This window comes from Mesoplodon bidens, assembly GCF_964165515.1.
Source record: "Mesoplodon bidens genome assembly, chromosome: 15".
Lineage (NCBI taxonomy): Eukaryota > Metazoa > Chordata > Mammalia > Artiodactyla > Ziphiidae > Mesoplodon > Mesoplodon bidens.
The window spans coordinates 68132822-68145344 of NC_138171.1; the positions used below are offsets into that span (position 1 = coordinate 68132822).

General features: G+C 42.7%; 1 protein-coding gene across 1 annotated transcript in view; it reads right to left on the reverse strand.

Annotated features, from left to right (window-relative positions):
* Window positions 1-12523, reverse strand: part of DZANK1 (double zinc ribbon and ankyrin repeat domains 1) — a 71673-nt gene that overhangs the window by 49453 nt on the left and 9697 nt on the right. Inside the window, exons 4-7 of the mRNA XM_081255956.1 lie at window positions 9293-9407; window positions 7796-7892; window positions 6695-6813; window positions 3436-3521 (exon numbers count right to left, since the gene is read on the reverse strand). Coding sequence (XP_081112082.1) covers window positions 3436-3521; window positions 6695-6813; window positions 7796-7892; window positions 9293-9407 — 417 coding nt within the window. The remainder of the gene's footprint in view (window positions 1-3435; window positions 3522-6694; window positions 6814-7795; window positions 7893-9292; window positions 9408-12523) is intronic.

Genomic DNA, 12523 nt, shown 5'->3' on the forward strand with positions numbered 1-12523 from the left:
CGCGTCCGGAGCCTGTGCTCCGCAACGGGAGAAGCCACAACAGTGAGAGGCCCGCGTACCGCAAACAAAACAAAACAAAACAAAAACAAACAAACAACCCAATTCAAAAATGGGCAAAGGACTTGAATAGACATTACTACAAAGAAGATGCCCAACATCACTTGCCATTAGGGAAATGCAAATCGAAACCACAATGAAATACTACTTTACACCCGTTAGGATGACTATTAGAAAAACAGAAAATAAGTATTGGTGAGGATGTGGAGAAATTGAAACCCTTGAACATTTCTGGTGAGAAAGTAAAGTATGCGGCTGCTGTGGAAAACAGTTTAGCAGTTCCTCAAAAAGTTACACATAAAATTACCACATAATCCAAAAATTTCAGTTCTAGGTAAATACCTCAAAGAATTGAAAGTAGGGACTCAAAGAGATACTTGTACACCAATGTTTATAGCAGCATTATTCATAATAGTCAAAAGGTGGAAACAATTCAAATGTCTACCAACAGATGAATGGATAAATGAAATGCAGTATATATATATACAATGGAATGTTTTTTACCTTTAATATGGAATGAAATTCTGATACATGCTACAACATGGATGAACCCTGAAAATATTATGCTAGTGAAATAAGACACAAAAGGTTAAATATTGTCTGATTCCACTTACATGAGGTTACTAGAACAGGCAAATTCATAGAAACAGAAAATATAACAGAGATTACCAGGTGCTGGAGGGATAGGGGGATGAGGAGTCATTGTTTAATGGGCACTGAGTTTTGTTTGGGATGATGAAAAAGTTCTGGAAATGGAGGGTGGTGATGGTGGCCCAACACAGTGAATGTACTTAACGCACTGAATTGTACACTTAAACATTGCTAAAATGGTAAATTTTATTTATGTATATTTTACCACAATAGAAGTATAAAGGACTGTAAAAAAATAACTGATTATGTCAAATAAAAGTAATAATGTATTGTGGGGTTCATAATATTTGTAGAAGTAAAATAAATGACCACAAGAGCACAAAGGCTGTAGTTATCCAGTTACTGGAAGTATACTGTCATAAGGTTCCTAGGCTATAAATGAAGTGGCATGATACTACTTGAAGACAGACTGTAATAAGTTAAAAATGTGTGCTATAAAGCCTAAAGCAACCACTAAGAAGAAAACTTGTAGCTAATAAGTCAACAAAGGATAGAAAATAAAATAAAATCATAGGGCCTCCCTGGTGGCGCAGTGGTTGAGAGTCCGCCTGCCGATGCAGGGGATACGGGTTCGTGCCCCGGTCCGGGAGGATCCCATATGCCGCGGAGCGGCTGGGCCCGTGAGCCATGGCCGCTGAGCCTGCGCGTCCGGAGCCTGTGCTCCGCAACGGGAGAGGCCACAGCAGTGAGAGGCCCGCATACCGCAAAAAAAAAAAAAATAAAAAAAAAAAAAATAAATAAAATCATAAAACATACCCAATTAATCCAAAAGGAAGCCAAAAAAAGGGGGGGGGCAACAAAGAATAGATAAGACAAACAGAAAACAAATAGCATGACAGCTGACAAATTCAAACATATCAATAATCAGAATAAATATAAATACTCTCAACAGCCCAATTAAAGTGCAGAGATTGTTAGATTTTTTAAAAGCAAGACCTGATTATATATGCTGCTTAAAAGAAACCAACTTTAAATAGAGAAACACAAATAGATTAAAAATAAAAGGATGAAAAAAGATACATCATGCAAATACTAATCAAAAGAAAGCAGTAATGGCTATTTTAATATCAGACAAATTTGATTTCTGAGCAAAAAATATTATCAGGGTTAAAAAAGGTTATTTCAGGGGGGAGGAGGGATAAATTGGGAGATTGGGATTGACATATACAGACTACTATTATTTAAGATATATACCTAATAAGAACCTACTGTATAGCACAGGGAACTCTACTCAATACTCTGTAATGACCTGTATGGGAATAGAATCCAAAAAAGAGTGGATATATGTATATGTATCACTGATTCACTTTGCTGTACAGCAGAAACTAACAAAACATTGTAAATCAACTCCACTCCAATAAAAATTAATTTTTTTAAAAAAAGCTATTCTGTAACGATAAAGGGGTCAATTCAGCAACAGGACATAAGATTCCAAGAGGTTTATATATTTAATAATAGAGCTTCAAAGTACATAAAGCAAGAGCCGATAGAAATACAAGGACAAGTAGACAAATTCATAATTATAGTCACAGATTCAGCATAATTTTCTCAATAATTGATAAAACAATAGACAAAATCAGTAAAGATAGAGAAGACTTAAATAACACAACATTGTATTAGTTTCAGGGGTACAACATAGTGATTCAGGAATTGTATATACTGCAAAATGATCACCACAATGTCTAGTTAACATCCATCACCATACATAGTTACAGAATGTTTTTTCTTGTGTTGAGAACTTCTTAGATTTACTCTCTTAGCAGCTTTCAAATATGCAACACGGTATCATTAACTATCATCACCATGCTGTACGTTACATCCCCAGGACTTATTTATTTTACAACTGAAAGTGTGTGCCTTCTGGCCACCTTCACCTATTTCACCCACCCTCCCAACCCCCAGGGAGATGCAAATTAAAACCACAACTACCACCTCATTAGAATGGCCAAAAATAAAAATAAAAGTGTTAGTGAAAATGTAGGGAGACTGGAACTCTCATACATCATACACTACTGGTGGGAATGTAGAATGGTACAACCTCTTAGGAAAACAGTTTGACAGTTTTCTTAAAAAGTTAAACATATGCCTACCATATGACCCAGCCATTCCACTCCTACCTATTTACCTAAGGGAAATGAAAGTATATATGCACAGGACAACTTGTATACACACGTTCATAGCAGCTTTATCTGTAATGGCCCAAAACTGAAAACAACCTAGATGTACATCAATAGGAAATAGGATAAACAAACTGTGATGTAACTGTACAATGGAATACTACTCAGCATTAAAAAGAAATAAACATCTGATGCATGCAACAAAATGGGTGAACCTCAAAGTAATTAGGTGGAGTGAAAGAAGCCTGGCAAAGGAGTAAATACCGAATCATTCATTCCATTTATATATGGAATCAAATGCAAACTAAGCTGCTGGAGACAGGGAGGGACACATGGGAGGATTTCAAAAGGGTGTTATGTAGGACATTTTTAGAGGTGATGGATTTGTTCCTTTTCTTGATTGTGGTGATAGTTTCAAGATTATATGTATATGTCAATTGTACTCTTTAAGTTCAGTTTATTGTATGTCATTTGAACCTTTAAATATTGTAAAAATTTAATAAAAAACAGTTGGGGCAAATACCACTGTTATGTCCTATCCTCAAATTCTTTTTGACCATACTGTGTCTTAGCAGGACTTAAGAAACAGTAAAGAGAATGCAATACTTACTTGAGAAAGTCTGTCTCCCTTTGAATCCTCATGATCTCTGTGCTTGTCAAACTCTTCTGGCCAGTTATATGTGCAAAACCAGGGAACTAAAATTAAGAATATGTATAAAATCATGCTACAATACAGTAAAATTACATTAAGAGTTCATTTCAGTGCTTTGTCCTACCATATCCAGCAGCCATCTTTTAAAAACCATGATGGGGAAAGTCTTAAGTAATGATGAATTGTTAAGTAATAATTTTAATTAAAAAATTAAAGTGATGTTCATCATCAGACACATATATTTCATTAACAACAAGAGTTTACAAGAAAAGAGATCTGAATTACCATCAGACAGACCAGATTTCAGAATTTAGAAACCCAAGTGAGCATCCATATTTCTCAAAGATTAAATCCCTAGGAAAAGGACTCACCTGAGAGAACAGTCATCTGCTGTTATCCAGAACCATTTAACTCACTTAGATATATTTTAATATGAGCATCCTCTTTGTACCAGGCACTGTATTTGATGCAGGGTTGGGGGACAAAGATAAACATTACATAGTCCCTGCCCTCAAGGAGCTGAACTGGTGTGCATACAAAGTACTGAAACACATGGGCTCAGTGTCATAACACATCTGTGTTGAGTCCCACGAGAACCTGGGGAGGTTACGACCCCATTCACCTGCTTGGGGAGAAGGGCTCCCCAGGGCTGTAATGTCTGAGCTGGGCCTGGGGAAGTAAAGAACAGTTTGTTAAGTAGACAGAAGGACAAAGGGAATTCCAAGTAGCGGAAACCCACGTGTGAAGACACAGGCAGGGCAGTGATGGCCCATCCTGCTTGTCGGATATGGTCCAGGGGTCGGAGTGGCAGGCGAAGGGAACAGAAAGGACGGCTGAGGGAGAGAAGCTAACACTTATGGAGGGAGAGAAGCTAACACTTATGGAGGGCCTGAGGGTAGGAAAACGTGCCTGGCACATTTCACAGTGACCTCCTAAGGTCGATCGGCAACATTATCCCCATTTTATTTTATTTTTGTAACATTTTCTTCTGATATAATTTCCAACATAGAGAAAAGGCGCAGAGATAGTACAACTAACTCCTTTGTTCGTGTTGACATCTTGCCCCAGGTGCTCCATTCTCTCTCGGAAGCATGAGAATAACCTGCAGTCGTGACTCCCCTCCTCCCCCCCACAAACACTACAGCATTTCCCAAGAACGGGGGCGTCCTCCTACACAACAGTGCAAACATCAAAACCAGAAGAGTCAGCGGTGATACAATACTAGCATCTAATCCACATATCTTTGTTCACATTCTGTTAGCTGTGCCCGCAATGGCCTTCCCAGCTATAATTTCCTCCTGGACTGGGGTCCAGTCCAGTATCACGCTTTGCTCTTAGTGCTCATGTCTTTTCTGTCTCCCTTAATCTGGACTCTCTCCTGAAGCCAGCACGCCTAGAGCCCGTGCTCCGCAACAAGAGAAGCCACCGCAATGAGAAGCCCACGCACCGCAACCAAGAGTAGCCCCAACTAGCCGCAACTAGAGAAAGCCCGCGTGCAGCAAAGAAGACCCAACGCAGCCATAAATAAATAAATTAAATAAATATATTTATTTAAAAAAAGAAATAGAAGTATCTTTAAAAAATTTAATTTGATTGTTAAAATTTTAAATTCTGTTATAACACAGAAAGGTACAGGCGTGGGTTTCTCTTGCAAATTCCTCAGATGTGGCAGTGCTGAGCCTGCTGGCCTCGTCCGTGGCCAGCTGGGCTTTCACTCCACGTATGGGTTCCAGAGAACCCACAGCTCTGGGCCCTGACACTAAAGCCAGGCGTCAGCTGTCATCTACCTTCTGCCCAGGCTGTAACGCACGGCTACTTGGCTGCCTCGCCCCGATGGTGACCTCACCCCTGATGGCGCCCCCCGGCCAGAGGCTCGGCTCAGAGACACCTGTCTCCCTGGTGACTGACCTGTTGTAACAACCACCAGCATCCTTAACGCTGATGTTTGCTGAAGTAAGCTTCAGATAGGACTGAGCTAGAATATTGAGAAGAATCTCTTACCATATGAAGAAAAAGAGTGGAAGATAAAAGTTTTGTGGTCCTTTTTTGGCCTCCTTTGTCCTATGAACTCTAGTCAAATTCCCCAAATGTGTCCCCATGTTCCTATTTTTTGGGAAATCTGAATCTTGGGATCTTTATTCTATCTTTTCCTTGGAAACAACTCTTAAATTACTAGGTGGGCAAGGAAATCCAAATACTCATGCACAAAGGAAGTAATTCTTTCTAGACACATTACAGATAATTATGGACACATAGACTTTTTCTGAAAATAATTATGAATATGTTTTGTCATATACCATTCATCCTTCAAAATGATGTTGTTTCATCTCAAAAGTGGTATTCTTCTTTGGGCTACAGTGGCAAGCACTGCTCGTAGGAGTCGTGTGTGCTCAGCAGTCCATTTGGAAACCAGGTCAGCGTTCTTCCCAGAAGACTGGGAAGGGCAATCTTCTATTGCAGGCATGGCTATCCTTTTGTTTAGTGGGGTTTACAGGCAGGCCTTACGAGGTCTGTGGTCCTCTGGCCTGGGCTTTGGGGTCCTCCAGAAAATACAGTGGGTGGGCAGATGAAAGAACCCAGGAGGTCAGGCTGAGTTATACCGCAGCACTGGAGACTGGAAAGGAAGGAAGGAGGTGGACCTCGGGATCAGGATAATTGGTCTTCCAGGCCAGTGATCCGGTGATTCTCAGATTGGGTTGACATCGGTCATCCACAGCCTCCATCGCAGGCTTACGGACTTAGACTCCCTAGGAGCACTGAAAGAGCAGGTAGCTGGCAATCTGTCTACATACTTAGAACTCCCCCAGGTGGCTGTGACGGGCAGCCAGGTTTGGGACTCATGCTTCTGACCTCCCTCATACTTGATGATTAGTGTGAGCAGCCTTGAATCATGGGCACACAAGAAGCAGTTGTGGTTGGATAGAAAATGTGACTCCAGGAAGGCTCTACCTGGCGCTCAGAATTGGAGGAAGAGAGCAAGGTGTCCTGGGGCCAAAGAGCCCATGCTCCGCAACAAGAGAAGTCACCGCAATGAGAACATCAGGCACTGCAACGAAGAGTAGCCCCTGCTCGCCGCAAGTAGAGAAAGCCCGCGCGCAGCAACAAAGACGCAACGCAGCCAAAAATAAATTAATTCATTCATTAAAAAAAACCTTTAAAACCCCCCCAAAAAGCACAATAGGCATTTAGTACCCTAAAGATTGTCTTTAGAAGTTACCTGGGGCTGCTGGGTGGCTGGTCGAGAGCCTGATTCTTCACGGAAAGCTGGGGGTTCCCGTGGGCTTTCTGAGAACCGAAGATCTTTCAAAGTTTTAGGGTCAGTTCTTTCACCCACGTCTACGATTATATCAAAAACGTCATTCTGTGAATATCTATAATTATATATGCATTCATGCAACTGTGTCTTCATAGTTAGGAACCTTTTAATAAGGGACCACTGTTGTCACATTCTTTCTCTAAAGTAGAATTATACAAAGAAGCTCCCACTCGGTTAAATTAATAGCAATAAGGAAAAGAATTAGCCCAGACTGAGAAAATTAAAATCTGCCCTGCAACATTCCACAACATTCCACACCAGGCTGGGAAAACGGATAAATCCAGTTGCAAGGTTAGCAGGAAACGTCATGTGTCCCAAGGACACACTGCAGCTGTAACATGTCGTAACAGCCCCCACTCTGAGTGACTACTGTTTCTTACTTGCCAAGAAACCTTGTTCCCTAAAATCAGATTATCAGAAATTTTGCTGTTTGAAATCTTATCAGTAAGAATGAAACATCCAACTCTTGCCTGGAGGACCCAAGTCACTTTGACATAGAGAGGCAGCTTCAATTTCCAACCCTGGTACAGAGCTTCAGAGAAAGGTCTCTGAACACAACATTCCACATTTATCTTTGTTGTTTCCAAGGTAACAGAACCCTAGTCCCCTTCTCAGGTCCATACCTCATACCTCATGGTGACCATTTCATACCGAGCCCTGCTTTGCTTGAGCCTATCAAAACTCTTCTTTCATTTAAATTTCATCCAAACTCCACCCTTCCCCCTATAACTGTTATCTGTGCTTTGGTTGATGAGATCCCATGGTTCCTCTGGTGTGTGGTCTCCCACGTTGCAATGAATCGATAAATCTGACTCTGCTGGACAGCTGGACTATCCCTCATGGTCTTAAGCTGTTGGCTAGGACAGCATTGAAAGACAAATTATAGCTTACTTTATTGTTCCAGTGTTTCTTATCCAACCCTTCTGCAGACAAGAACACAAGCACTGAACCTGTTTGGTGGTTTAGAATATTAAATCTTATCGTCGTCCTGTCACGTCATACCTGGAAACTTTCCAAGGTTAACATTCCAACCCAGTTTATTTTCAACATTCTTATATTTCTTCCTCCCTTTTGATTCAACAAATCCATTTTTCAGTTCCTAGGAGGGAAGAGATTGCATATCAATCCCTTGATTCTTCCCATTTAGATAGGAAAATTAAAAGTTCCATGGTAGAGACAGTGACATAGCCTTCACTTCTCACTGGAAGGGGTTTACAGTCATTTTCACCAAGTGACCTCTGTCTCACCTTTCCCTGGAAACACACAGCTTTGAACCTGGGCTGCTTGGTGGGCAGCGTGTCTGCTTGGGAAGCCCCACCAGTTTGAGTGGCCAAGACCGGAAGCAGGTGGCAGCATATACAGGCAGGATGTCACCAGCATGGGAGTCAGAGTAATAACAGAGGGACCACCAGACCCAGGGGGCAAAGACAGGTTGGGGTCAGGCCAAGACAGTACTTCTGTCCACTACCTGCCCACACACGGCCCTGAAACATAAACACGTTTCTCTCTGGACTTCCTTCTCCTTGGGCTCAGTCCCTCGTGCTTGGTTGAAGCCTGAGCACCTGCTGCTACACGTGGGTTCAGCCCCTGCCCAGTGTAGACCCCTGACCACACGTGGGCCCCACACGACACCTGTACCCACTGCTCTGCTGCCACAGCCTCCTCTCTGGCTTCTGGTCAATCATTAGACTGAAGGGACTCCCAAAAAGCTTCCCGTCACCCCCAGCGAGACCTCCATGACTGAGACTTTTTGGTTGGTTGCCTTGCCGTGGGCTGTGCATCCTCTGACCCTGGGATCTATCTCACTGATGCCCAGAACCCAAACGTCCTTTCAAGACAGGTCTAGTTCATTCTCCAAAGAGATGAGGCTTTGCAGCTATTTGGCAATGAAGGTTTCAACATAACTGAAGGCCATGCCCACGGAGGGCTTCTACTAGTCTGATGCATCTAGTCAACAAATATACACCCTCTGCCCTCTCCTGCCTGCCCCCATGCAAGATGCTGAGTATGGCAGACATGCTCTCTGACACCTGGGAGCCTACAGTGCATGGGGGAGACAGACAGGGAGCAAAGTATTCACAGCATCAAAGCATTTTATAAAAGGAGAAGACCTGGTGCTAGGGGAGCAGAGATGGAGCACCGACGCCCAGTTTAGTTTGGCTGGAATATAAACAGGGGAGTTACAAGGCAAAGAATGACTGAGGACAGAAACTGCTTCTTAGGATGCCAGGCTAAAGGGTCCTGCTTTCTTCGACAGGTAAGGACACAGGAGACAAGGATGCTTGCTAGGAATCTCCAATGGGCAGGGTGGAGGAGGAACTGGCCAAAGGGTGGGAAATCAGCAAAGATACTTTGCAATGGTTGATACTGACTCCAACTATAAGGAGCTGAAAATGGGCAGAATGACTGTGGTGGTAAAGGAAGGGGAAGATACGACCACTGAGAATGGGAGCTGAGAATGCGGTGAGGATCCGAATGCCTTAGAGCGTCATTACGTACCTGCTCTGGAGGGTCTTTGAGAACGTTTTCCACATCGTCTTTTGAAGGGACTGTATCTGGCAGTACATAGTCCACCTGAAACACCTTTGTTACCATGGCACTCTGTCTGCAGTCTCTGAACATTATTCAGAACAGAAAAGGTCTGCGTGTTACACAAAGATTCAAAGACAAGGTGCCTGGCAATTAAGATGACTCCATAAAGTCCCTTAGTCTAGAGACTAAATTTATTGTATTTTAAATTTGGAGAAACCAAAATACAGCTTCTATAATCTTTCCCTCCCTTATTCTTATTCGGGATATCTCTTGCTATGTAACAAACCACCCCAAAACATAATGTCTTAAAACACAAAACTGTGGGTTCGCCATCTGTGCTCCCGGTTGCCATCTCTCGTGTGGCTGCAGTCAGGTGTCAGCCGGAGTCGATTCAAAGACCAACTCAGCCGGAGGTCCAAAATGATCTCTCCCCTCATGTTCCAAGCCTGGCCTGGGCTGGCCATTCAGCTCTCTCCTTCCCTCTCTGTCCATCTCCCTCTGCAGGTGGTGAACTTGGGCTTCCGCACAGTATGGAAGTGTCAGGGAGGTCAGACTCCCTACACGGTGGCTGGCTTCCCCCAGCATTTATGTTCCGAGAGACCAGAGCAGACACTGCAACATTTCTTGTGGTCTGGCCTTAGCGTCATGTCTGGTGCGTTATCTTGGTCAAAAGTAAGTCACAGGACCAGCCCAGGTCCAAGCGGAGGGGCTGCCCTGGGAGGCGTGGTTCACGGGGGGGGCCATTCTGGGGGACCATCTATCGCACTCACCATAAAGATGTCATACGTTAAGTCTCAAACTATTCCAAAGTGAAGAATGGGGTTACCTATGTATCATTCATTCCATATGAGTCATGGGGATTTTCCGTACCCCAGTTGTGCGTAGCACTATATAGGCTGCCCTGGGAGATTTGAACTGTTATTCTTCAAATACCAGCAAGTTCTCAATTTATTCATAATATTTCACAATGAATCTTGTTCCTCTCGGAAGCAATAGGAGTCCACTGAGAAAGCAATGCAGGGGGCCCAGAACTGAATTCTGGCAGTGATTTCATCTCAGAACCAGAAGCTCATCTATACTTTTTAGTTTTTAAAACAGTTTTATTGAGGTATAATATACATCACATAAAATTCACCTGTTCTAAGTATATAATTTGATGATATTTCATAAATTTACACAATTGTGCAACCCCCACCGCAGTCCAGTTTTAGAACGCTCCATCACCAAAAAATTCCCTTGTGCCTGTTTGTAGTCATGCCTTGCTTCCACCTCCTACTCCAGGCAACCATTGATCTGCTTCCCGTCTCCATAGTTTTGCCTTTTCTAGAAATTCAAAATAAATGTCATCATACAAATATAGCCTTACATATCTGGCTGCTTTCATTCATCCTTTTTTTTTTTTTTTGAGGTTCACCCATGTAGTTGCATGTATCAATAGTTCATTCATCTTTATTCTTGAGTAGTATTCCATTTTATGGATGTACCATAGTTTGTTTATCCATTGCCAAGTGGACGGTCATTTGGATTTTTTCCAATGTTTGGATTATTATAAATAATGCTGCTCTGAGCATTCACATATAATTCTTTGTAGTATAAGCCCTGGAGGTTGTATTTTCTCTTGTTTGTAACAAACAAGTGCCTGACTTAAGCTTTGCTTGCTGAGGCATCCACTTCAAAGGCGTCGATCTTGAGAAGACACACTGCCGACCATAGGACTAGATAAAGATCCAGGCCACCTCCCCCACAGAGGCTCCTTTATCTTAGAGATCTTGGTTGGTTTCAATGACTGACCAATTGGGTTGCTTGTTTTTTCTCTTCCTGCTTTAAATTCTCACTCTTACGTTTAAAATTCACCAATAGTGAGCCCATGGAACCCTAGTCCCCTCCCTCAACCCCAATAAAAGCAGAACCTCTGGCCTGTGATTTCTCCCTTCCTCACTCCCTCCCTCCATCCCCATCTCTCCCTCTGTCTCTCTCTCTCTCTCTCTCTCTGCCTGTGACCTCACCATGTGCCACGTAATTTCCAGGACTTGTAAGTCATAAACCTCATCTCTTTCAAATCTTCCTGATGATTATTGCTAAGGGCCTCTTGCAATCATAATAAGAACAAGGCCCGGTCCGGCCACATGTGTGGATAGATACACATGAGCAGAATTTCTGGGTCATATGGTCAGTGGGTTTAACTTTTTGGTTGTTCCATCTTACATTCCCACCGGCATCATCTGAGGGTTCCGGTTTCTCCACACACTCGCCAACACTTGATATTGTCGGCCTTTTTGGATCACCTGTACTCTTGAATATGTTCTCTGTAGGTATTTGCTTGAGATGTGTCCCTAGTGTATTAGGATGCAGGCTTGGCTGTTGTAACACAGAACCAAAACAACAGTGGCTTAAACAAGAGGGCAGCAACGGGCTGTAATCCACCCAGAGCTGTGCAGAGGAGCCATGGTGTCAGGGTCTGGGGTCAAGTTTCCACCGTGTTGCTCCACCATACCTAGGACATTGCATGTGTCCTCTGACCCAATGTGGCTGCCCACCACAGCCACATTCCAGCCAGCAGGAACCACAGGCCACCTCTTCCTTTAGGGTACAATCCAGAAGTTGCCATATCACTTCCACATGCATCCACTGGCCACACCTGGTGACGTGGCTCCAGCTAGTTTCAAGGAGGACTGGGAAATATCTTTCTTCTAGGAAACACATGTCTGGCTAAAAATCATGGGCCCTATGATTCTTGAAGAAGAGAAACATAGACATTGGGAAGAGTCAGCAGCCCCTGCCACATCATGGTGACCACACTTTGGTGTATTTGTTTGATATGTTTAACTCTGGCTCCCACTAATTTGCACTGAGAGCTCACAGCTGGAACACAGGTGATTCTGTTTGATTGGCCCAGGAACTTAATACTGTTTACTTCGCCAGCTGCCTTCTTTCTCTGGTGTTTCTTTGTCTGCTTTGCTCATTGATTTTCATATTGGCCTTTGATTTAGTTTATCTGTTTCATTATCATTTTTTTTGCAATTTCTCAGATTTCTTACATGTTGGTTTTTTATATTTCTTAAAATTCTTGAAGCTTCAAATAAATATGTGTCCCCAAATGCTTAAAATTCTTTAAGTAAACATTCAGAAATGAATATACATCAGTTCCAAAATAGCTGAGAAACGTTTAACACTAAGCAATGCAGAGGTTGTAAGCCA